The sequence below is a fragment of the Pseudophryne corroboree genome, chromosome 6 (assembly GCF_028390025.1).
Source record: "Pseudophryne corroboree isolate aPseCor3 chromosome 6, aPseCor3.hap2, whole genome shotgun sequence".
NCBI lineage: Eukaryota > Metazoa > Chordata > Amphibia > Anura > Myobatrachidae > Pseudophryne > Pseudophryne corroboree.
The window spans coordinates 283,030,358-283,058,073 of NC_086449.1; the positions used below are offsets into that span (position 1 = coordinate 283,030,358).

The window sequence follows — 27,716 nt, forward strand, 5'->3', positions numbered from 1 at the left end:
TGCCTCGTAAAAGACTACCATTTTCCCCAGAAGGCGAATGCATAGATGCACCGATATCTGGGTTGGCTTCAGGACATCTCGAACCATCCACTGGATTACCAATGCCTTTTCCAATGGAAGGAACACTTTCTGCGACTCTGTGTCCATTATCATTCCCAGGAATGGCTCTAGGTGGGATTTTCGGAAGGTTCAGAATCCACCCGTGATCCCGGAGTAGTCTGGTTGAGAGACCAATGCTGTCCAACAACCTTTCCCTGGACGGCGCCTTTATCAGAAGATCATCCAGGTACGGAATTATGTTCACTCCGTGTTTGCGGAGGAGAAACATCATCTCTGCCATCACCTTGGTGAACACCCTCAGTGCCGTGCAGAGATCAAATGGCAGGGCCTGTAACTGGTAGTGACAGTACTGCAGTGCAAACCGTAGATACGCCTGATGAGGCGGTCAGATCGCAATGTGAAGGTACGCATCCTTGATATCCAGAGACACTAGGAATTCCCCCTCCTCCAGACCTGAGATCACCGCTCTCAGAGACTCCATCTTGAATTTGAACACCCGTAAGTACGGGTTCAATGATTTGAGGTTCAAAATCGATCTTACCGAACCGTCCGGTTTCGATACTACAAACAAGTTGGAATACTACCCCTTGTTTTGCAGATGAGGTGGAATTGGAACAATGACCTGAGTCTGTACCAGTTTTTGAATGGCGTCCTGTAAAGTTATACTTGCCTCTTGCGAAACTGTATCTAAGTGTCTACTGATTAGTGATGTGTCTAAGATATAACAAAGTCTTCATTTCTACTCTTAAAATAAATGGGAACTCAGCAAGAAAAACAAAGCTAAATAATAATGTTAGACATAAGTCAATGTAGATACCCCCATACAGGAAAAAATGTATATACAGTTTCCTTAAAAACTTAATAAGTGGTGATCCTGCTGTTAGCGTTTTTGCACAGGGACCACATTCCCTGTGCAAAAACGCTAACAGCAGGATCACCACTTATACTTATTCTCATCACATCCTTATTCCAGACAGGTGTTAACTTTCATGAGTGGACTTCAGTAAGAGGTTTTTTCCTCTCCTGAAATCAACCCTATTTAGGGCTTTATCAATACAAACACAGTTTGTACAGATCTTTGACAGACGGAAGCAGCATGATATGTAGCTACCTTCCTATATGCATTTATTAAAGCATAAATAAGATCTGAACATTTCATTTTTTTAAGGAAACTGTATATACATTGTTTCCTGTATGGGGGTATCTACATTGACTTATGTCTAACATTATTATTTAGTTCTGTTTTTCTTGCTGAGTTCCCATTTATTTTAAGAGTAGAAATAAAGACTTTGTTAAATCTTAGACACATCACTAATCAGTAGACACTTCGATACATAAGAGTGCGCCCCAACAAGAGTCATACTTTCTTTCCCCTTTCCATTCGCAGACTAATTACCCAGAATTGGGTATTCAGTACACTAATAATTGCTCCCCCCCCCTGCTATGACCCCCTGGTACCGCTGAGGTAATCTGGAGTCGCTCCGGAGGAGCTGCGCGTCCCTGTCAGTCAGCGTCTGTGTGCGCTGGTGAGCTGCTGGATCCGCTCATAGTGATGCCCCGCCCCTTAATGGCGCACGGTCTTCCCACTTTTTTTATACTGGCTGAGGTAATTTAGTGCTTAAAATGGGGTCAGATCCCTTCTAAGTCTGTGTTTGCCAGTGTGGGTACTGTGTACAGTGTACTAAGACTCTGTTCGCCCCTCAGAAGCTGGGCGTCTGCACTGTGTACTGAGTCTGGAGACCCAGCCGCCCCATGTAGAAGCCGTGCATCTCCGTACCCTCTTACCGCCATAATGGCCGGCGACCCGCTAAATGGGACTCCGGCTTAGTACTCACCACTCTTTACTCTTCTGGCTTTGTTAGGGGTGGCGGTGTGCTGCGGGAATATACGCTCGCCATGGTGGGGCTTGCGAATATTTTCTTCAGGAGCTAGTGTCCGGTCAGTGGGGAATGGGACCATTAACCCTTCAAGAGGTTGGGCCGTTCCCATCCCTCCCTAAGTCCTCCGAAGCAGGCAGGCTGGTGCCAGTCCTGCCTGAAAATAACAAACAGATAAAAGAAATGCAGAAAACTCTTCAGGAACTTCCATGAGCGTGACCGGCTCCTCCGGGCACATTTTCTAAACTGGGTCTAATAGGAGGGGCATAGAGGGAGGAGCCAGCACACACTATCAAATTCAAGTGCCTATGGCTCCTAGTGGACCCGTCTATACCCCTATGTTAGTAAATGGATTCCCAGTATCTTCTAGGACCTAAGAGAAAGGTGTTAGCTATAAAAACCATGAAACCACACCTCTGGCATTTAACACTTCAAAGATATGCAGACTTAGTAGTCTGATAGGGCCAATTTTGATAATCAAGGCTTTTACTAAATGTGTTTTGCTAGTACGCTATGCTAGATAGTGTATGGGGGAGGCGAGGAATCCATATATACTGTTTGGGGATTCTCTGCTGACAACCAGACCCTATATCGGAGTCTGGAGGGTGATGTTAATGGTGTTATTGTATTTGCTTCACACCAGCAGCCTTGGCTATGGAGACCCAATGGTAGAGAAGCGTCTTTTGCCTTTAAACAAATTGGCGCTCAAATCTAGTGACTATCTTGCCAGACAAATCTGCCTGCTGTTACATTTGGCCCTTAGCAGCAGCAATGCAAGTAACCGCTTCCATAAATGATGCAACAGCAAGTTTGGAAACTAATCCTGGATTTTGGGAGTAGTTGTAAATGGACACATAACAAGTACCTGGAGTTGGATCACAGCAATCCAGTAACACATGTATCTACAGTGTATATTGGATTAAATGAGAAGCAGGAAAGCCCACCATTTACTTCAATATTTTGGTTAATTAGAAACAGACTTTCTCTACACAGGCAGCATCCAACCTTATCATTTAGATTGAAAACCCCCACTAAACTATTCATCCATGCAAACCATCTTCCTGGCTGCCAAGCGTGCACATTAAGAATACATAAGTGTCTATGGGGCATATTTATCAATATACATTGATTAGTATAGATTTTTAGATTGTTCATGTTACTTACATAAAAATACAAAAATCACTTTTCACTGCAGTTTATTAATAATAGTTTAACGATACTAGCCCAGAGCAGTAAGGGTTAACTTAAATAATTTGCTGGGCCAGTCTTGTGCTATAAGTGTGTCCCAGCTAGCTGATTTACAGATAAGCAGTGGAACTGAAAGCTCAGGATTTCTTCTGGTAACAGAAGTATTGCGTTAGTAGTACATATACCACGCCAGTGTTTTTTTTGTTTTTAAATAGGCTTACCCATGCAAAGCATTAGGGAGCTATCTCCATTGACTCTTCTCTCTAACCACAACCCGTTGAAGGATTGGGCGTTGCACTTGTATTTACTGGTTATAGGGCTTTTTACCCACCTACCATACATCACTTGCACATGGCCACTTTCTTCTCAGACCTATCAAAATTCTTTACCTACTGTCAGAGGCTGTTGTATCTGCTCAGAATAGGAGAAGGGTAAATGGCTGGAAAACTTCATGGCTTCATAACCTCAACCAACGATCCCACAGTAGTAATCCCCAGGCACCCAAGCTTCCAAACCTCCTGCTTAGAGACAGCAGACGAATTACTTTTCTCAGGTCTCTTACTTGCCCTAAGACGGTGGTCTCCAATCTTAACTGGGGTGTGAGCTACTTTCGGAGAATAAAACATCTGAAGAAGCTAACCCCCCCCCCCCCCCCCAATGCGCTCGTGTTACTGCAAAAGTGGGTGTGACCTCAAAAGTGGGTGTGGCCTCACAACTACAAGTAATGCCCCCCACCCGCGTAGTGACAGATACACAAGTAGTGCCCCTCAGCAGTGACAGATACACAAGTAATGCCCCTCAGCAGTGACAGATACAGAAATAGTGCCCCCCACCAGTGCCAGATACAATGCCCCCATCAGTGCCATTTAAAATGCCCCCCGCAGCGCCAGATAAAATGCCCCCCCCCCCCCTTCCCCGCCGCGCAGTGTCTGATACAGTGCCCCACACAGTGCTAACCCTTGCTGACTACTTCTGCTGCCACCGGTGCTGCTCCTCCTGTATGAGGGACAGAAGGGGAGGAGAGCGCAGTGTGCGCCTCTTCTGTGAAGTCCGGAGAGCGGCTGTGGTGAGGGTGACAGAGTCTTTGGCAGCAGCGGGCACTTAAAATATGGTGCCGGTAAGTGAGCCAATCAAAACTCGCTGTCCGGCAGCCAATCAGGTGCCGCCACTGCCGGTCCACGAGCTCTGATTGGCTGACGGCCAGCACCATATTAAAAATGAAGGGAAGAGGAGTGCCAATGACTGCCCAAGCCCGTGCGCCCAGTGAGCTACCGAAAATACTACGGCGAGCTACCGGTAGCTCGCGAGCTACGGGTTGCAGATCAGTGCCCTAAGACCATCAAGAAATCCTAAATGGTCAGCATTCCCATCGCAACTACAAAAAAGGCACATTCCATATAAACATACTGGTCCTCATCTAGAGGTTGCGACATATGTGCACAGAGAGCCTGATTCAGAGTTAGAAGCAATTAAAGTAGCAATTTGAACCTTGGCAAAAGCATGTTGCACTGCAGGTGGGGCAGCGATCAAATGTGCATAGATTTCAATTTGTAAGGAGTATGTCCTAGCTTAATTCTAAATTTCTTTGTAAAAACAAAGCTGCCCAGTCTTTCATAGCTACCTGCAAAAGCAGGCAGTATTTTCCCCACATCCAAAAATGGAAATGCATTTGCACCTCTGCATTGCAGTATGTTTGTTTTGGTTTTTTTTTGTTGAAAAGCAATAAAACAGTATAAGGTGTGTTGGCGCTGTGCAGGCGGGTATAGCTAAAAAAAAGACCTGTATATCAGCTACCACCAGGGGAGGAGGTAGCCAGCCCCCTCTATATAGCAAAAACTAAAGAAAAGAAAACATATACCAGGTAGACGCTTGATAACAGAGACAATTAATTTAAAAAGTAAAGAGTTTATTACCCATTTAGTAACACTTAAAAAACACACAGTTAAAATAATAGTAATAATAATATTAATGGTCAGGTACTACCCTGAATCAGAGTAATAGGTCTGAAATACCACATTCATATGTAAAAGTGAGAGTCTCTGGAGTTGAAAGATATTCAAAGCATAAAAAGTACATCAAATATAATTACCACCAATATTTGTAGCGGGCAGAGACTCTCGGTAGTAGTTCAGTCAGTCTCAATGCCAAAGATGTGTGTGTGTGTGAGAACCTGACAGCCACGCTGAAGCCGCCACGAGCGGGACTGGATGTGCCTGTGCGGTAGGTGGCACCACCACAGGTGAGTATTATTTGTGTCTTTAGGTTTAAATAGCACACCTGGGACACATGCTGGTTGTCCAGGATGAAGGTGCCATACGAGCACCGAAACGTCTGTTGACTTACCAGCTTACAGAGGCGTGCTATCTTTACCTCATTGCTTCTACAGTCACCTTACGTGGTGGCTGCCAGGTACCCCATGTGTATACATCTGACGTCCTTTGACATGCCTCTGTTATACTTTTTTGTATATGTCCTTTTGTACTATGTTTTTTAATCTTTCATTAAGTCTTTTGCATTTACTGGAGGTGTTGGCCTCTTATTGAACTATATTGCAACTCATTATGTGACTAGCACTCCGAAAGTGGACCTATAGTGTGTGCGGTTGATTTGGAGATACATACAAATTCTTGGTTCCATAACATCCAGAGAATTTTCTCCACGATATAGATTGTTTTATATATCTGTAAATATACCCTCACACCAAGAGATCACCCAAAACAGAAATGGCCAAAGGCCACAATTAGATACCAAATATGCTTTTTATTAAAAAAATACATATACGGTTAAAATCTCCGAAGTTTCATACTTAGCCATGTACAAATTGGTGAACCCCAGGGCCAAATTTGAGCCCATGGCGGTCCCAGCCAACTGTACATATTAACTCTCCAAATATTGAAAATGATTACATGATGATACCAAACGTTTTAATTCCAAAATAAAATCAATAGGAGGACCTACATAGGGGACTTTAAACAATGCCTCCCTGACAGCAGCAATCCCCCTCCTCATGAGGTATGACCGTATGTAGAGCGGTCACATCCATGGTGGCAAGTACATAATCAGAAGACATATCATTCACTTGAATGATATGTGGTTTGATTCAAGTGAATGACCTCTGCATGCCTAGAAAATGTGTCTGACTACTCCCGTTTTCTCTGCATCCATAAGGGATATTGGGGGAAACTAGTACGATGGTGTATAGACGGGGTCCAAAGGAGCCAGTTCACTTTAAATTTCTTCAACTGGTTGTGCTGGCTCCTCCCCTCTATGCCCACTTCCACATGCAGTTTATAAAAAAGTGCCCTCAGGAGAGGATGCACATCTCTGCAGCTCCAGAGAGTTTTCTTAAATTTTCTTTTAAACTTTTATTATTTTTGGTATGCTGTTTGGACAACAGCATACCTGCGCCGTGAGAGTTGGGTGGGGGAGGGGCAGTCACCGGCCTTCCGAGGTGAGGAGCCGCTTCCCCACTGCAGGACCACCGTCCTGAGGGGTGCTTGTTCAGCGGGGCACTACGCCTTGGCGGTCACAGCCGCAGCACGCCACACAAGCCCTAACTCTAGGGGGAGTCCCTCAGTTCAAAGTGCGGCTGACCACGGGCGTGGTGTACGGGACCATCCTGGGGGGGGTCCCGCCAAGATCCCCAGTGTAGAACTGGCACAAAAGGACTTGACTAGCACTTGTGTGATGTTTTAAGCTATGAAGGAGACTTTGCCAGTATAAATATTCATCATAGCTCTGGCGCCATTAGAGGGGGCGGAGCTAACTCAGAGCGGGACCTGAGGCGTTTCGGCGCCTTCCTCTGCTTACAGCAGCTATCTACACACACAGCGCTTCCTGCCTCACAAGACACGCTGGAAAACTGGTACAGGGTGTAGCAAAGGGGGAGAGCAGCTTGTGTACACTATCCTGATCCTTTGTAGGATTTAAATTGTTAGTGTTTACTATGTTTAGAAAGCTGGCAGCCTCACTGGAGCTGTGCTCCTCAGGGTATGCTGGTGTCCCCTCTCATCTGTGTCTCCTCTCACATACAGTAGGGCAGGCTTGCATTATAACTGTCTGTATGTGTATGTTATTGCGCTTACTGTGAAATATGGGTAAACACAAGCTGTGCAGTGTATGTCACACCAGATTCTCTCCATTATCTAATGATTCTGTTTCCTGTGAACAATGCAGTCAGTCTTCACAAATCAGTGAAGGGGCTGGGGGAGAGGGTCCAGAGCCCTCCTGGCTAGGGTCTCTTAAAACTGTGATGTCTTGATATGTCATCCCAGCTCACTGCTAATGTGCAGAAGACTTGGCTACTACAACAAGCTGTTGCAGATTTAGCTGCTAGGGCAGATGCACAGCCCCCACTCTCTCATGCAGGTCCAAAGAAGCATGGTTTACCTGCTCTGTTATCAGATTCAGATGATGATATTCAGAATGATGGGGATGACCTGGATCCCATTAGTGGGGATCCCGATTCTACTCGGGGTATTGAACCCCTCATTTTTGCTATAAGGGACATGTTAAAGCTCCTTCTAGAGGACGCTGCATCACAGCAGTAATTTTTCTTTGTCCAAAACAAGCCCAATGTCACTTTCCCTGATACTCCAGAGTTAGACGACTTATTCAAACAGGCCCAGAAAAATCCAGACAAAAAATTCCAAGTGTCCAAAAATATTTTGCGCACTTTCCCGTTTGCTCCTCAAGGTAGAAAATTTTGGGAGAAACCCCCTGGGGTGGATGTCTATCTCTCGCCTGTCTAAGAAGGCGGTGCTGCCTGCCACGGGCTCCTTTACTATGAAGGATCCAGGGGATCAATAGATAGACTACCCTAAAATCTATATATACACTGCAGCCGGCCTTTCACAAAGACCGGTCATTGCGGGTTGCTGGATGACCCATGCTATTCATTCTTGGGCCACGCAAATTCAGGGGGGCCTCTCGGGGGATATGCCCTTAGTTACTATGGCAACCCTTCTGAAGCACATTCAGGCCGCTACCTGTGTCCTCTGTGATTCCCTTAAGGAGATGGGGAACATTAATGCTCGGACGTCTGCCATGGCGGTGTCGGCGCGCAGGGCCTTGTGGTTGCGTCAGTGGATGGTGGACGCAGGATCCAAACGTAATGTGGAATCCCTCCCCTTTTCTGGGGAATGGCTTTTTGGGTATGAACTGGATGCATGGATTTCCAAAGTTACGGCTGGGAAATCCACATTTCTTCCCTCTAGGGCCCCGACAGCAAGATGCTCCTATCTGGTACCGTCTGTCCAGTCCTTTTGGTCTCGCACATTTCGATTGAAAGCCAGAGGTGCCTCCAATGCGGCTAGAGGCACCAGAGGTAAGTGCAGAAAACCTGCAAGTACCAGTTCTCAGGAACAGTCCACCAGTTCTGCTTCCATTAAGGCCTCGTGGTGGGAGCCCGACTGCGTCACTGCAGCCGCGTCTGGGAGACCTCCTGCCAGGATGCCTGGGTCAGGGAACTCGTTTCTTACGGCTACAAGCTAGAGTTCGACAGTACTCACCCCCCCTCCATATTCCGATTTGGCCGCCTCATCAGGCGTACCTGCAGTTTGCCCTGCTGTGAAAATCCCTTCCAATTCCAGGCACTGCCCTTCGGCCTGTCTACAGCCCCAAGGGTATTCACAAAGGTGATGGCGGAGATGATGCTTCAACTCCGGGTCCAGGGGATCAGTGCGGTCCCTTATCTGGACGATCTTCTGAAAAAGGAAAGATCCAGGGAGCTTTTGTTGCTCCATATTGACAGTTTCATCCGTCTTACTATGGGTGGATCCTCAACTTACAGAAGTCCCACCTTGAGCCACCTCAGAGGCTCCTGTTCTTGGGGATGTTGCTGGATACTGTGGCTCAGAAGGTGTTTCTATCAGAAGACCAGGCGAAAACACTTAGGAGATGGACCGCATGGTGCTCCGACCTACTCGAGTGTCTGTACATCTCTGCATCAGATTGTTTGGGAAAATGGTTGCCTCATACGGGGCAATCCAGTATGGGAGGTTCCATGCCAGAACGTACCAGTTGGATCTCCTGAGCAAGTGGTCCGGATCACATCTCCAGATGCACCGGATGATTCATCTGTCACCTCAGGCCAGGATTTCTCTCCTGTGGTGGCTACAGCCCTCCAATCTCCTGGAGGGCAGGAGTTTCGGGATTTAGGATTGGACCCTTCTCACGACGGATGTGAGTCTGAGAGGATGGGGAGCTGTCACCAAAGGGGTACAGTTCCAGGGCAGGTGGTCAGCCCACAAAAGCCTCCTTTTCAATCAACATTCTGGAACTTCAGGTGATCTACAATGCTCTACTTCAAGCCTCTCCTCTGCTCAAGGATCATGCGATCCAGGTACAATGCCACGGCGGTGGCATATATCAAACGATAAGGAGGGACAAAAAGCAGAGCTTGCATGCGAGAGGTGTCAAAGATACTCCTCTGGGTGGAAAGAAATGCAAGAGCCATGTCAGCAAGCTTCATTCCGGGTGTGGACAACTAGGAAGCGGACTTCCTGAGTCGTCACGATCTCCACCCGGGGGAGTGAGGGCTCCACCATCAGGTGTTCCAGCAGATCATCGACCGGTGGGGTTGTCTACAAATAGACATGATGGCTTCTCATCTCAACAAGAAACTTCCCTGGTACTGCTCGCTAAACAGGGACCCTCAGGCGAGGGCAGTGGACGCACTGGCGTCGCCTTGGCCGTACCGGCTTTTTTACCGGTTTCCTTCGATCCCGTTGCTTACAAGAGTGCTAAAGCGAATCAGGAATCAAGGTGTCCAGGCAGTTCTAATTGCCCCGTATTGGCCTCGGAGGGCATGGTACGCGGATCTTCTGGACATGTCCGTCGAAGACCCTTGGCCTCTACCAATCAGAAGAGATCTTCTTCTACGGCGACTTTGTTTGATGGCATGGAGGTTGAGCGGAACATCCTAGCTCATAAGGGCCTTTCCAAGAAGGTTATTGCAACCATGGTTCAGGCCAGGAAACCTGTGATGTCAAAACGCTATCATCATATCTGGAGGAGATATGTCTCGGTGCGAGGAACGCACATATCCGCCTGCACAGTTTCACTTGGGACGTTTACCACGTTTCCTGCAGGCTGGTGTGGATAAGGGCTTACGTCTGGGTTACATTGAGGTCCAGATTTCAGCGCTCTCCATTTTTTTTTTCAGAAGAAATTAGCAGTGTTGCCAGAAGTTCAGACCTTCTTGCAAGGGGTACTCCACATACAGCCTCCGGATTTGGATGTAGTGTTGAAATTTCTACAGTCCTCCTGGTTTGAACCTTTGATGGCTATAGAAGACAATTCCCTTACGTGAAAGACTGTGATGTTACTGGCCCTGGCTTCTGCTCATCGTGTTTCAAAATTGGGGGCCTTATCGTGTAAAAGTCCATACTTGGTCTTTTACGAGGACAGAGTGGAGCTCTGGACTAGACAGCAGTTCCTGCCGAAGATTATCTCCCCGTTTCATCTGAATCAACCTATTGTAGTTCTGTTCAGTTCTGATGCTTCTGCTCCTCCGGAGGCATTGAATGCTGTGCATGCCTTGAAGATATATGTTAAGCTCTATGATGCACAGAAGAAGGGTTGCCCTGCTTCAAAGCAGTCCATTGCTCGTTGGATTAGGCTTACTATTCAACAGGCCTATGTGTCGGCAGCCTTAGCTGTTCCTAAGTCTCTAAAGGCCCACTTTTACTAGGTTAGGCTCTTCCTGGGTGGCTGCCCGTGGAGTCTCGGCCTTGCAACTATGCCAAGCTGCTACCTGGTTGGAGAGGAACACTTTTGTGAGGTTTTACAAATTTGATACCCTGGCCAAAGAGGATACCCAGTATGGGCATATGGTGCTGCAGCAGTCTCCGCCCGTTTTGTAAGCTTTGGGACGTCCCCATCATACTAGTTTCCCCCAATATCCCTTATGGATGCTAGAGGAAATAGGATTTTAATACCTACCGGTAAATCCTTTTCAGCTGTTTGTTGTATGTTAGTGGTGTGCTGGTGTGTAAATCTTATCACCTTTTCTGTTATCATATTCCATCTCTCATATAGATCCTTTCTCCTTCGGGCACGTTTTTACCTATAACTACCTGTGGGAGAGGGCATAGAGGGGAGAAGCCAGCACATCCAGTTGAAGAAAATTAAAGTGCATTGGCTTCCTATGGACCCAGTCTATACCCCATTGTATTAGTTTCCTCCAATATCCCTTATGGACTACGAGAAAAGGAATTACCAGTAGGTATTAAAATCCTATTTTCTGAAGTGCTGGCTGTCGCCGCCCCCAACAGTCGTAACAGAGATCTCCACGTGCGCAGATTGATAAGCATCAGAGATTTATGTAAACTATCGGGTTTGCATACATCTCTGAATTAGACCCATTGTAAGTTCCTCTGGGTCAGGGACTAATGTGAATGACTGAAATTCTCACCTTAAAGTGCTGCAGGATATGTGTGTGCAATATAAAGAACTACCGATAAATAATAAATAAGAATGTACAATTCCATCTCAATATCCATCCTGCTCACTTCAGATAAGATATCCTTATGATCCATGAGTGTGTAGCTATGTAGCCTGACCGCTTTGGTCGTATATGCAGAAGTCACCGTGTCCATTATATAATACAGGCGTCACATACACAAGTTAACGTATTGTCTTGAGTTATTAAAGTTACATTTTTCTGAAGGAAAAGAAAAACTATTTCAAAAGAACTGCAAACATCTGTAGTTTTCCTTTATTAAAATAAAATTGGAATTTTCTTACTTTATGTAAGTGATTGTTTTTCCCATTCTTTCTTTACAAATAGGTGGAAAATACAATCCGATGGAGAACACGACGGGATGAAGAAGGAAATGATGTTAGAGAGAGTAATGCACGTATTGTTAAATGGTCTGATGGCAGGTAAGTTTCATGATTATTCAGGTAATTTTGCTCCTGTTCTTAGTTATTTGCTTTTGCATCATTCTCTTTATTCTTATTCCTATAGCATGTCATTACATTTGGGGAATGAGGTTTTTGATGTGTACAAAGCTCCATTGCAAGGGGACCACAACCATCTTTTTATCAGACAAGGAACCGGTTTACAAGGTCAGGCTGTATTTAAGACGAAGCTTACATTTAGGTAAGTGCACTTGAAGGGGCATTGACATTAAGCCCTGCACAATACTCTGCACTATATAAATAGTATGGTGCTTGTTGTTTTTTCAAAGTACATCAAGATCAGTTATCTATTCCTCCTTATGTCAGCCACAGGTCCTCTATGGCCATTAAGTTTCTCATGGGGATATTCTTCTTTTTTCTCGCATGCTGTATATTTATCCAAAAAATAGTAATATACTCCAGTGGAGTCTTTGTGGAGTAGTGGAGTAATGGAGTAGTGTTTGTCACTTCACTTGCCAAATCAGAAAAATCCCCTGAGTCACAACTAGCATGGTCAGGCGATGCCCAAATATTGCCAAATACTGGTCATTAACTAACCGGATTGAATTACTATACCAAAACTATTAATCAGGAATCACAATCGTTCGGTTGATTAGATATAAAATGGGATACAGCACAATTGTCACCACAATACCTTGTTAATAATTAGTCCACAAAGATCAACTAGCCACTAAATACGCCCTATTGCAGTATACAGTATGACATGCAGTATAGATATGACTGTGATACTTATGTTCTCATTTCCTTCCTTCTACATAGGCCTCATTCTACAGACAGTGCTACTCACAGGAAGATGACGCTGTCTCTTGCAGACAGATGCTCGAAGACTCAGAAGATCAGGATCCTTCCAATGGCAGGACGTGACCCAGAGTCTCAGAGAACAGAGATGATTAAGGTACATTACTAGTAGACATTTATTCATGTTTAATTGCTTCTTTCCCTTTTACATTTACTCACTAAATACACCTTAAACATAAGACAAATTTGCTATAGTGGCTAATAGTTATCCTTGCTATTTATACATGTGCAGCTGCCATTATGTCTTTTTGTCTTGCAAAAATAAATCTACTCCAGTAATTTCTCCACAAACACTATAGTTCCTTCCATTTCCCCTTACATATTTCACAGTGACATTTGCATTGAGAAATCTCTGCAATATTAAATCATCACTCCTCAACAGCTGTTAAGTGATAACTGAATTGAACATTTAGCATTTTATACGGAGAGCTCCACATAACAATTACTGTACATCCTGTGCATAATCCTACTCATCTTTCTCAATCAATACTCTGCTTCTTAGTCCAGTAATATGACCTATTTCTTGCCGACAGCATATTAGTGAATGTAATATGATACCACAGGGGAGATTCCATTGGCACCTTGCATGCTAATTCTCTGCATGATTCTAGAACAGGAAAACCTAGCTTATTTTCTGCAGCAGATTACATTGATTTCCACAGGGAAAACATTGGGGTGTAGAGTGGATCTGGATCCAGAGGCACCAGCAGGCTAAAGCTTTAGCTGTCCCAGGATGCATTGGGGCCTCCTCTATAACCCCCGACTTCAGGCACTGAGAGCTCCATTTCGAGTTGGTGCCTGCAGAAGCAGGTCAACTCACATGAGCCCTGAAAAGCTTTTTCTGACAGAAAATGTCTTCATTTCTGGGCTGACAGCTCTGTATGTCAGAGAGCCATTCAGTGCTGCAGCTCCATCACCTCCCAAGCGGCGTCACATACTCCCACGGCCTGGTTCCCGGGTACTTGCTGCGGAGAAGTCACGACTTTGGTACAGAGTCGCAGACCGCTCTTCTGGAACGCGTATCTGCTACGGGGAGAAGGTAAGAGGGTCCACCAGACGGGACCTGCCATTAAATTGCATTCCGTCCGCGGCCTAGGGAGACGGGTTGTGGCGCTAGCGTGGACACCATCACTGGGCAGGTACCCCACTAGACCACCGGCGCATTCAGAGCACAGGTCTGGTGTACTTACACCATTTAGTAAAGCTCTACAGTACCTGGGGTAGAAGTCTAGCATAGTGGAGTCGGCGCTTGACCTGTAGCCCCTCCCCCGGTCCAGGGCGCCATCTCCTTGAAGATTTCCCACTCCGGAGCTGCCTTACACTCTCCCTGCTCCAACTGCAGCAATAAATCAGTCTTTGGTTAGACCGTAATCTACCCCTGGTCACTACCGTGTCCCTGGGTCCTCTAAGCGGGCTTCTTCCTCCACACAATCCACAAACCTCTCTGATGTCTCATCTGAAGAGGAGGCGGAGCAGACACTGAACCCTGTGTTACTGATGAGGATTCTCCCTTAGTGGTTGCTCTTAAGCATATCCTACATTTCTCTAATGATTAGGATTCCACTACTGTGGCAAAGTAATCTGATAAGTTTAAACAGCAGAAGAGAGTTAACACTGTATCACCCCATTCTGATCATCTTGTGGACATCAGGCGGGAACCCTGGTCTCATCCAGGGAAGAAATGCCCTTTGCCTAAACGAGCCTTGGCTCGCTAGCCTCTCCCTGCAGAGTTGTGTACCAAATGGTAGACTCCACCGCCGGTGGATTCTCATGTCACCCGTCTTGTGGTGTCGTCCACTCTGCCTGTCACCACTGTCACCTCTCTGAAGGAACCGACAGATAAGCGTGTGGTATTGAGACGTGGGTTCAGGTGTTAGAGGAAGAGCTGCCCGAGAATATTTATGACGATGCCAGACAATACCCATCTCACATTACCACCACCGCCTGTTACATTCAGGAGGCGTCCTCTGAGGCAGGAGTAATGGAAACCAAGGTGTCGACCACGTCTGTCCTGGCTCGCTGCATATTGTGGTTGAGGTTGTGGAAAGTGTACCTAGACTCCAAAAAGTCCTTGGAGGTGCTCACCTTCACTGAGGACATTTTGTTTGGGGAAGACCTAACTAAAGTTGTGTCTGAATTAGCAGCCACGAAGACTGCTTTTCTCCCAACTACAAATCCTTCTGTACTTGTTAAAGGGTACCACTTTCGTTTGCTTTTGGCCTCATGGGTCAGGCATACCCGAGACAAGCTCAAGGCGAAACAGCCCTGTGTGGCCCGTCAGCCTGCTTCAAAACATGACAAGCCTGCTGCATGACAGGTCGGGCATCACCCTGGGAGATCACATGGTGGGAGACCGACTTCTACAGTTTGCCCAGGTCTGTTTTTAAAGACTACTTCAGACGCATGGGCACTGGAAGTTGTCTCTCACGGGTACGCTGTCTCCTTCAAGAGACGCACCCTTTGCCAGTTTTGCGCCATGGCTTTCCCTTTGGATCCGTTGAAGGCGCAAGCTCTACAGATGGTTGAGAGTTCTCTCCTGAGTACAGGAGTGGTTGTGCCGGTACCTCAGTCCCAGAGAGGCAGAGGTTACTGCTCGACTCTGGTTCTAGCGAAACCCATTGGGTCTGTCCGGCCTATACTCAACCTCAGATCTCTGAACAAGTTTGTGAGAGTGTCTAGGTTTCGTATGGAAATGCTGCGCTCAGTTGTGCTGGCAATGGAACCCGGAGACTATATGGTATCCCTAGATACACAGGATGCATATCTGCATATTCCTATTGCCATGTTGCATCCGCAGTTCCTGTGGTTTGCTATTGGCAACTATCACTACCAATTCCAGGCTCTGCCATTTGGGCTGGCTATGGTTCCTCGGATCTTCCCCAAGATCATGGCCGTGATAACAGCACATCCCCATCGCCAGGGACTGGCGAAGGTTCCTCGGATCTTCACCAAGATCATGGCCGTGATAACGGCACTTCTCCATCACCGGGGAATCTGAATCCTGCCGTACTTGGTCGACCTGCTGATTTTGGCAAATTCCCACGAAGTCCTCCTGAGTCATCTGCAACTGATGGTCACCTTCCTGCAAGCCCATGGGTGGCTAATCAATTGCAAGAAGTTCTCGCTGATCCCAGCTCAGAGCATGGTGCACCTAGGGGCACTCTTGGACACGGCAAGACTGTTGCTGTCTCCAGACTATGTCCTGAAGCTTCAGACAGGATAAGACCCTTCTGCATCGCCATCGATGCAAGTACTTGGCCTGGTGATGTCGACCTTCGACGTGGTAGAGTATTCTCAATTTCATTCCCGCCCACTACAGCGGTTAATCCTTTCCAAGTGGGACAGCCTACGTCACCGAATCATATCTCAAATGATCACTTTGACCTTGGAGGTTTGTCTGTTGCTGACCTGGTGGATCCAGGACCAACAATTGAGAAGGGGCTGTCCCTTCTGGATCCCCGACTGAGTCCTACTGACCACGGACGCCAGTCTGAGGTGATGGGAAGCTGTGTTGGAGCAACCCTCTTTTCAGGGTTGTTGAACCAAGGACTCCTTCCGATAAATATTCTGGAGCTGAGGGCTGTGTTCAATGCATCTCTTGACTTACCTCTGGTACTGGACAGGCCTGTTCAAGTATGGTCCGACAACGCCACCTCGTTGGCATACATAAACCATTAAGGCGGCACTCTAAGCCGCATGGCAAAGATGGAATTGTCAAAAATCCTTTGTTGGACAGAGCGCCATCTGCCAGCTATATCGGCAGTGTTAATTCTGGGTGTCCTGGACTGGGAAGCGGACTTCCTCAGTCGCCAGGAAGCGTACGCTGGAGAGTGGAGTCTTCATCCAGAAGTCTTTCAACTCTTAGTGGACAGGTGGAGCTTACCGGACGTAGATCTCATGGCATCTCGACACATTCACAAGGTTCTGGTCTTCAGATCTCGGACCAGGGATCCTCAAGCAGCGTTCGTTGATACACTGGCAGTTCCATGGAACTTTCGGCTGCCCTACGTGTTCCCGCCAGTGTCACTCCTGCCCAGGGTCCTATGGAAGTTCAAACAAAAAGGAGGAATGCTACTTCTGGTAGCTCCAGCGTGGCCCAGACGGCATTGGTTGTCAGACCGGGCATCCCCTTCTACTTCCTCAGTGACCAGACCTCCTCGTACAGGGCCCTTGTCTCTTTCCAGACCTGGCCAAACTGGCTTTGACTGCGTGGCTCTTGCACCCTCACTCCTGAGGGCCAAAGGTTTTTCCGAGGTGGTTATTCAAACTATGTTGAATGCCCTCAAACTGGCCTTTGCCCGGATTTATTACAGGGTCTGGAATTCTTACTTCACCTGGTGTGCTGATAAGAATTACGATACCGATAGATTCAGAACTTCCAGAATTCTGGCTTTTCTGCAAAGAGGCCTGGACTTAGGCCTTCGTCTGGCCTCCCTCAAGGTTCACATATCTGCCTTGTCTGTGTGGTTTCAGAGACAAATTATGTGTATACCTGATGTTCATACTTTCACTCAGGGTGTTCTACGGATTCAGCCTCCCTGTGTCCCTCCTTTGGCTCCATGGGATCTGTCTGTTGTATTACATGCCCTGCAAGAGTCTCCATTTGAACCTCATGAATCAATGGACCTTAAATGGCTCACGGCCAAGTTCCTGTTCTTGCTGGCTATTGCCTCTGCAAGACGGGTGTCGGACTTAGGTGCTTTGTCCTGTCGTCCAACCTTTCTGATATTTCACCGTGACCCGGCGGTTCTACGAACTCGACCAGGTTATTTCCCTAAGGTGGTGTCATCTTTTCACCTTAACCAAAAGATTGTGGTTCCGGCCTTTATCTCTTTGGACTTGTCTTCCAAAGAGCGTTCTTTAGGGCTCTCCGTATATATGTGGAGAGGACTGCCTCTATCAGGAGGTCAGATGCCCTTTTGGTCCTGTTTGGTTTCCACAAACATGGCTGGCCTGCGAATAAGCAAACCTTGGCCAGATGTATTAGAATGGTGATTGCATAAGCTTATGCGCAGGTTAGACTCCCAGCTCCTGCAACTATTAGTGCCCTTTCTACTCTGTCTGTTGGACCTTCTTGGGCGAGCTGCCGTGGCGCGTCCGCAGAACAATTGTGGAAGGTGGCTATGTGGTCCTCGGTGAACACGTTTCTTAGGTTCTATGCCTTTAATACATTCGCCTCCCAGGATGCTTCCTTTGGACACCGGATTCTTACATCCGCTGAGGCGCGTCTCCTCTCCTCCCTTGTGAAACTGCTTTAGGACATCCCCGGATGTTTTCCCTGTGGAAACTGATAAAGCTAAATATTTATCTTATATAAAACCCTTTATGAGGTCTAAGAACACTGTACGCTATTTACGTATGGAGTACCGTAAGGGTACGCTCGTTGCGTAACGATCGCTTAGCCGTGGTCGAGACGCTCAAGCGTCACGTTCGCTCACGGCTGAGAGATCACAGGCAGACACGCTATTGGCTGCCGGCTAACGTAATGATTCGCTATAGCGTAGCGGACGCTCGGGACCACGAGGAGATCACCAGCGGCGCTGACGCTCACAATGTTAAACCTTTAAATCTAATCCATAAACAATGTAATATGCTGTAAAACCTTAGTGTAGAGATAGGGTGTAGATGCAACACAGTGTAACCTTATTAACTTAAAAGCTGTTTGAGCGTCACCGACGCTCTGTGAATACTTAACACTATAAGAAATACACAGATACCGTGCTTAGGGTCCAACGCCTAATATATATTATGAATGTTATACTTGCAAAAGAATTAATACAATACAAGTCATACACTACAATATAACATAGACTACCTAACCAGATAACTACACAGGAAATACAATACAATACTATTACGTTTAGGAGAGTACGAGAGAAAGAAGAGAAGAGAGAGAGAGAGAGAAATGGCCCATAACATCAAGAAAGACAATATGATTGCGGAGAAAACTTACGCACAAAGGAAACGATCGCATGCGCCTCTGGACATCCAGCTCTCGATTTTCAGCAATGATAACCGTAGAAGAGTGAGCTGGATGTGATCGGCTTGTCTATTTATGCCCCACACACAATACAATTCAATGGTCCCTACAATCTCATTGTTCATTGGACACAGGAATTCCTCCTCGCATTATAACAAAAGGTCATAGGTTGATTCATACAGGTGGGCTGTGACTATTTCCAACAGCTCAGGTGGGAGGGAAACTGGGTTTCCCGCCGCATGGATAAGTAAGTGCAAATACAGTAAATGTTCATAAACTTCTTATGTCCATAACTATTCGCACGAGCGATTAATCTGCTTCAAACCAACACCGGAATATTGCTAATTAAATACTCTTCCGATGGGTACTAAACACCACTGTATTACTCCTGTCTGACCCTTCGTATCAAACAAAGGGGGATTTCTCTGTTCATGAACATTCTATATTAACCAAACTTTCAGAATCTATCAAAGGGACCATGATCTACAAAATACATTATATAGTGGAAATATGTAACGATTGGGTCGCACGCTACGAACACATGAACTCTACCGTAAATGCACATACCGCGCACCCGCGGGTGCCCGCAACAGCGAGTATGCGCACGCACGGGAGAGCGCACGCATGCGCAGCGCAGACCTGTGTGAGGTGCAAATATGGCAGTGTGCATAGAGATATTTTTCTGACTTTGACAGTCCACCCTTTGGCAGTCAACAATAACTGCCACTTCCTAAAACATTTCAAAAAGAGAAAAATATATGTCAGGGGTTAATACATTTACATGGTTGGGTAGGGGAGGAGAGGAGAAGGTAGGAAAAGGGTATGACCTAGTGTGATAGCAGAAGCATGTGTGTATGAATCCGTGCTTGGGGGTCATGTATCATCGTGCCGTACGTGTTTTAAATCAAGCTTCGAGGTATTGCGAAGTATACATTTGAATTCCTTCTTATCCCGTGGTACGGGTCTGTGGATGGGCTGTCAAACTTTACCGAGCTCTTTTCGGATTTTGAACAAAATGGGGAGCACATTTTAGTTGATGATACATGAATGGGGGAATATGTGATTGCTGGTATCTGTGCCTGTATTCCCTATACTATGTGTGTAATTACCTGAAGGTTGTAGAGATGAAGAAAAGACATAATTACGGTAAATGCAGTGGTATTCTATGTCAGGTAAATGAACATTTGTCGGTTGAAGTCTTGTTCGGTGTCTGTTGAATGCAGTCTTCTTTGTGCTTTTGCCCATAAGGTGCGAGCAAAAGCTTTGTCAATGTCCATAGATTTACAAAAGTGTTGGGCTAGCGTAATTTTAAAATTTCTAGGGAAACTGGGGATCTATGGCAAAGTTCATCAAAAATCTGCGTATCAGGTTGTCAAAACTTCTTCTTTAATCCATCTGTTGTCTGTATATCGGCTCATCAAATTCCTCGTCCAAGTGGGTCTTTTTACCTTGGAGAAAACGGAAAAACAGGTGAAAGAAACGGACCGTAGAAATCGCATTTTCATCACATCATTGTTTCTACATTTGGGTCATAAATCAAATCCATTGGAATTACAATTTCCTCACTCCTTAAACTCATCACCCTGGTACTTCGTTTGCACTTCATTAAAGCCTGACCGCATCTAAATATCAAGCCAATCGTTATGATAACACCTAAGATACATAGGAGAAACTTCCCAACATCCATTATGACTCCTTGAGCCCATTCTCCTAAACCGGAGAACCAATTTCGCGGGTTCAACCATGACACCCAACCAGTCAGCTCATTACTCACAGCAGCAAGGGTGAGATTGTGTCTCCTGCGAAATTCCCACTTCAGTTGGAGAATATCGTCCATCTTTTGGTCTATGACCTCGACCGGGTCCTCGGTACTATTTGTAATATATGTGCAACATTTCACGCCGTACTGCGTTGCCAGTGTGACACAATATCCACCTGTTACTGCCGTGAGATAATTGAGAATCATTCTATGCTGAACTAGTTCTGTTTTATAAGCTTGAAGTTCTCTTCCAGTATACCTAAACGTGTCATCATACATTTCTGTGATATTGTCTAACAAATTTGCGAGCGCAGATATGTATTTATAATTCAACACTCCTCTGGCGGTGCGAGTGAAATCTAACGCGATTAGAACCTGAATCCCGGTGGATTCATGGATCATGTCAGAGGCCGGATGCTCTGTTCTTTCTATCAGGTGCCGTTTAACTACGTGCTCGTAATGGGTGTGAGTATAAGGAGCTTGGGCAACACGGTGTATATCCTTCATTTTGGCATGTGATACAGTCATTACTTCAGGCAGTACTTTTCCAATATAACACAATCCTTCAGAGTTTGGGGCAAGCCACTTATACGCCTTCCTCCCGCATATGAAATATGCATCATCGGGGAGAACATATGGGACGGAGTAGGACATAACCATATTACACATCTTCCATGTGAAATCTCCTAACCCTAATTCTCCCATCTGTCTAGTACACGTATCAGTTTGTACGATATGTGCACAGTATCCTGGTGATACCTCTCCAACTCTCGTAATCCTATTTCCTAGGGTATACCTATATCGGAAAGATTTTCCTCTACTGGCTATGTGGCGTACAAGCTCTGTATCTGTCCGCATTCTATCTGCTCTATATGAAAAGGTCATGGTTTGGTTACTCCATGACACTTCCCAATTTCCCGGCTTTCGGGGATTGGAAATGTTAAAACATATGAGGGATCTATCCACATGATATTGGTGGAGCTTCAAACTAGGAGGACTGGAGATATTAAACCTCCTGTCCACCGGCCTCCCACCACTTAGCTCAAGTACCTCCCCAATCGTTAAAGGAAATGGTACTAGTCCTGATTTGCTATGACCTTGAGGTACTTGAGAGCATACCCAACAATCTGTTTTGATTTAACACACTACCCACTAAGGAGTGATAGTCACTCAATGGATGCCGGTCCATGTGGATATTAAAACTGGATTGGCATTTCTTGATGCACCCATCCTCAACTACGTTGTCACAGAGCCTACAGATACAGTTTTCTTCAGCTAACAATCCTTCACAATTCCTTCTATGGTCAATGCTATCGGATCGTTTTCTGATACTCGCCTTTGCTTGTTGATTATGTTGTTCTTGGGAAACTACGCCTCCATCTCTGTCATCAGAACCCATTCCAGAACCTCTCTCGACCTCCATGGTACTCTCGCCGGAACAGACTGCTCTGGTCAACATCATGGTCAACAGGAAAATCCGGATCACAGTCTCTTGGGGCAAGTCCATCTTATAGGAGGAAACGAAGAAGAATGAGAAGGGGGAAAAATAATTTGAGGGAGGGGGAATGGGAAGTGGAGAAAAACAATAAAAGGGAACAGGGAATCGACAACTGCTTTTGATCTTGTGATTCTCAATGCTCAGGTGCCGCCTCAGTCCTCCTGGAACAGACACTCCAGTGATACAACTTCCTCTACCGTCTGTTCCATATCACGGGACCTCTCTGGATCAGCAACCTTCTTACAATGGGACGAATGAACCCAAGTCTCTCTCTCGGCAACTTTCAATGCTGTAGTGCTAGTCAATAAGACTTGGTATGGTCCTTCCCATCTGTCAATAAGGCAACCTGAGCGTAGAAAATTCCGTATCATTACATAATCCCCAGGTTCAATGTCATGACAATTACTATCTGGTAAATCAGGAATCACTAACTTCAAATTATCATTTTGATTCCTTAGCTGTTTACTCATATTAACCAGGTACTTAACAGTCACTTCATTGTTACACTTCAAATCATCCTGAGGGTTAATCATAACATGCGGTTGTCGACCAAACAAGATTTCAAAAGGGGACAGATTAAGAGGGGACCTGGGAGTGGTTCTGATGCTGTACAGTACAATGGGTAGAGCTTCTGGCCATGTCAATCCTGTCTCTGCCATAACTTTGCTCAGTTTATTTTTAATAGTGCTGTTCACTCTTTCTACCTTCGTACTCGCCTGTGGACGGTATGGAGTGTGCAGCTTGCTATCAATTCCCATCAACTTACACATTCCTTGAAAGACATCACCTGTAAAATGGGTACCCCTATCACTTTCAATTATTCTAGGGATACCATATCTACATACAAATTCCTGCACAATTTTCTTAGCAGTAAACATGGCGGTATTTGTGGCCGCAGGAAATGCTTCGACACAATTTGAGAAAACATCTATACAAACAAGTACATATTTCAAATTTCGACAAGGGGGTAATTGAATGAAGTCAATCTGTATTACCTGGAAAGGGCCGCCTGCAGGTGGGATATGAGATGGTTCTGTTGGTATTGCTTTTCCGATGTTCTTTCTCAAACAGGTAAGGCATGACATTGCTCTCTTACTTGCATGAGATGAAAATCCTGGGGCGCACCAATATGCTCTTACCAACTTGCACATTCCCTCCTTGCCCAGATGAGTCAGCCCGTGAGCTGCCTCAGCTAAACATGGGAGATATGCTCTGGGGGCCACCGGTTTACCTTGTCCATCCGTCCAGAGTCCTGTGGACTCCTGGCCATATCCCTTTGCCTTCCAGACTGCCTTTTCCTGTGTGGAACACACATTTTGCATTTCACACAACTTCTGTGTGTTGATGGTATTAAATACCATCAGTTGCGTGGTGTCTGTCTGTCTGGGGGTACCAGCTGCTAACTTAGCTGCTTCGTCTGCTCGGCTGTTACCAAGTGATACTGGGTCTTGGCTATATGTGTGTGCTTTACACTTGATAACAGCCACTCTGTCGGGTTCCTGTATCGCTGTTAGAAGCCTTTTGATGTGGGCTGCATGCGCTACCGGTGTACCAGCTGCCGTCATGAAATTTCTGAGGCGCCATAGGGCTCCGAAATCGTGGACTACCCCGAATGCGTATCTAGAGTCGGTGTAGATATTGGCTGATTTGCCCTTAGCCAATTCACATGCTCTGGTTAGGGCGACCAGTTTAGCAACCTGGGCTGAGTGAGGTGGGCCTAGCGGTTCCGCTTCTATGGTGCCTTGGTCATCTACGACTGCGTATCCAGTACACAAGTCTCCCGAGTCTGACTGTCTGTGACAACTACCATCCGTGTAGAAAGTTAGATCTACATCTTCCAGTGGATTGTCACTGATGTCAGGCCTTGCGGTAAAATTTTGGGTCAAATATTCCATACAATCATGTGTGTCTTCCTTTGTGTTAAATTCTCCTTCCCCACCACTCTCATCCTCCACCCTTTGTGCCTGTCCAGGCACACCTGGGAGATATGTTGCAGGATTTAATGCACTGCATCTCCTTATGGTGATGTTTACGGGGGCCATTAGTGCTAATTCCCATCTTGTAAACCGCGCTGATGAGACGTGCCTGGTTTGGGCAGAATTTAGCAAGGCTGACACTGCATGTGGTGTATGAATTGTGAGGTTGTGACCTAGCACTACATCTTCGCTTTTCGTTACTAGCAATGCTATCGCAGCAACGCTTCGCAAGCATGTGGGGAGGGATCGCGCTACCGTGTCTAGCTGAGCGCTGTAATATGCTACTGGCCTGCTGGCATCACCGTGCTTTTGGGTTAAGACGCCTGCCGCGCAACCAGCACTTTCTGTTCCATACAGCTCAAAGGGTTTCCCATAGTCTGGCATACCTAATGCTGGTGCCTGCGTTAGGCACTGTTTAAGTCTCTCAAATGCCATCTCGGACTCGTCTGTATGCGAAATCCGATCAGGTTTGTTTGAGGAGACCATCTCCTGCAAAGGTAACGCCAGAATGGAAAATCCTGGGATCCAGTTACGGCAATACCCACACATTCCTAAAAATGTTCTGATCTGTTGCTGGGTTTGTGGCAGAGTCATGTCTCTAATTGCTTGAATTCTATCAGCGGTCAGGTGTCTCAGTCCTTGTGTTAGACAGTGTCCCAAATATTTTACCTTAGTTTGGCATAATTGCAACTTGTCTTTCGAAACCTTGTGTCCTGTGTCTGAAAGATGAAACAGGAGCTGTTTCGTATCCTTCAGGGATGCTTCCAATGAATCAGAACACAGTAGTAAATCATCCACGTACTGTATTAATACTGATCCACTCTCTGGTTGGAAAGACTGTAAACAATCATGCAAAGCCTGGGAAAAGATACTTGGACTGTCTATGAAACCTTGTGGTAATCGTGTCCATGTGTATTGGACTCCTCTGTATGTGAATGCAAACAAATATTGACTGTCAGGGTGCAGAGGTACCGAAAAGAAAGAGGAGCAGAGGTCAATAACTGAAAAATTTCGCAGTGGGAGGGATTTGCATAAGGATGACAGCTGGATTTGGCACTACGGGGAACTGACTCTCAACTATTTTGTTAATCCCCCTTAGATCCTGCACTAGCCGGTAACCCCTCCCCCCACTCTTTTTAACAGGGAAGATGGGACTATTGGCAGTGCTGGACGTTCTTACCAGAATGCCCTGTTGTAGCAAGCGCTCTATTACGGGATAAATTCCTAACTCCACCTCTGGCTTCAGAGGGTACTGTGGGATTTTTGGAGCTATCCTACCATCTTTTACTTGTACAACTACCGGAGCTACGTTTGCCATTAATCCAGTGTCCTGTCCATCTTTAGTCCAAAGTGACTCTGGTATCTGGGATGTCATTTCCTCTACTTGGGATGGAGTCCTATTTGTCATAATGGTATGTGACATTAATTTTGACGGGGAGTCTAACATGTCTCGCACTTCCTGAGCGTGATTCTCAGGTATGTCCAAGAATACACCTTCAGGAGTACAATAAATGACGCACCCCATTTTGCACAATAAGTCTCTTCCCAGGAGATTAGTCGGTGCCGATGCAGCTAGCAAAAAGGAATGCTTGGTATGTAACGGCCCTACTGTAATCTCGGCTGGTTTGCTAACAGGGTAGTGCTGGACTACTCCCGTTACCCCTATGGCTGGAATTGTCTTACCAGTGGTTCTCATGCCCACTGTCGAATTTATCACTGATTTGGCCGCCCCTGTGTCTACAAGAAAGTTTAACGATTTACCAGCTACATTGATTGCAATTTCTGGTTCACTTCCAAGATTTGCAATCAATTTTACTGGCTGCAGATTACAGGTATGGCCACACCCCTATTGGGTATGGTGACCTCCCTGAATCCCGCTGGCAGCAACTGCTTGTGAAGGGGTTAAATGGGAACTACCAGTGGCTTGCCAGTCTCTGTTCGGGGGGTATCTTTTTGTTTCCCCTGTATGTGGCTCATAACTCCGTCTCTGCGGACCTTGCTCCCAATGTCGTGTGTCGTGTCGTTGTCTAGGGGGTTGATATGAGTTTTGTGAATTTTTCACTCTACAGTCTCGTGCCATGTGTCCCTGTCTATGACATGAAAAACAAGTTACCACATTTGACTTACCCACAGGGTTTGGTGATTTATACAAAGGCTGCCTTGTGGTCAGGGCCTGTATACTTACGGCCATTAACTTATCACCTTGGGACTCCCTGTGTCGGGTGATATTCCGGTCGTGATCAATAGCAGCCTCTCTCAAAGTAGCCACCGACAGACCTCGCCAACATGGTTGCGTGGTCTGTACTCTTGTCTTTAATGTCTCTTTTAAACCATCCATTAGTACAGATACTGCTACTTCTCGATGGTTTATGTTTGTTTTAATGTCCTCTATACCTGTGTACTTTGCCATTTCTAGTAATGCCCTGTGAAAATATTCTGCAGCAGTTTCTGACTCTTTCTGTCTAATGGAGAAAATCTTGTTCCACTTAACTACCGCTGGGAAATACTCTTTTAACTGTAAACTTATTCTTTTTACGTTATCTTTGTTGTACACATCTGTAAGAGGTACATCCTGATCTAATCCACAGTCAGCCAAAAATTGAGCTGCGTCGACATTTGAGGGTAAACATGCCCTCCGCAATACCTGCCAGTCTTTGTTATTGGGCTCTAAAGTGTTCCCTAGGTCTCTGATGTATTTCTGGCTGGCAACTAAGTCTTTCCTAGGGTCAGGGAACTCAGACACTATGGTTCTTAGTTCCATTCGGGAAAATGGGCTGTACATGGCAATGTTCCTAACAGGTGTGATTCCTGTCGTGTCAGTTTTCCCATTTGGCACTGCTATTACCCTAACAGGATTAAGTTTACTAACATCACTCTGTGTAGGTTCTACAGCCTGTGGTGAAATGGTTTCAGCATAGTGTATGGTGCCGTACTTACCTGTAGATACGACCTCACCTATCCCTCCGCTAGGGGCTTTTGTTACTAATCTCGTGGGTGGAGCCGTGCCTACTGTTGTCTCTGCTATGGTGGCTGCTAGAGAGAGCGCCGATATTGTTGCCGATTCGTCTTCTTGATCACACTCCTGGGGAAAGTTCAAAACAGGGTACAACTTGCACGGGTTAATACTTGCATTAGTTAACTTATTAACATTTACACAGTTGCTAAGTGTTTGTTTGTTACACCCTAATGCGTCATTCTCCGCAACCAATTTCTCTCCCGTATGTATGGTGGCGGCGGGGCTGTCGCGATCAATTTCTTGATAGGATTAGATCCCGCCGCCAGAGCCAATCCTCTCTGTATTTCACCCTCCTGTTGCCATAACTGCAAATAATCATAATGTTGGATTCGTCTCTTTGTTGATTTAATGAGACATATCCTCCTCCTTAAATTTTGCAACACTTCTGATCTAAAGCTACCTACTCTTGGGAATTTCTCCCCGTCATGCACTGTCATTCTCTCCCATTCATCACATAAAACCTCTGTATGTGAGCCATATTTTTCACACATTACGTACCTTGCCGACCCGACTGGTCGGTTTACTGAATCAACCCGAACCGAGGTTGATCGCCCCCTTCCTGAACAATTGGCCCCCATAACTTGCAGGCGTTGCTTTCACCACCTCTGACCTTATTTCAGGGTCTTCAGCGAACCCTTA

The 27,716-nt window shown here is 46.0% G+C and overlaps 1 protein-coding gene across 1 annotated transcript in view; it reads left to right on the forward strand.

Annotated features, from left to right (window-relative positions):
- LEO1 (LEO1 homolog, Paf1/RNA polymerase II complex component) overlaps nucleotides 1-27,716 on the forward strand; it is a 105,855-nt gene that overhangs the window by 57,782 nt on the left and 20,357 nt on the right. Inside the window, exons 7-9 of the mRNA XM_063926092.1 lie at nucleotides 11,917-12,011; nucleotides 12,097-12,231; nucleotides 12,810-12,945. Coding sequence (XP_063782162.1) covers nucleotides 11,917-12,011; nucleotides 12,097-12,231; nucleotides 12,810-12,945 — 366 coding nt within the window. The remainder of the gene's footprint in view (nucleotides 1-11,916; nucleotides 12,012-12,096; nucleotides 12,232-12,809; nucleotides 12,946-27,716) is intronic.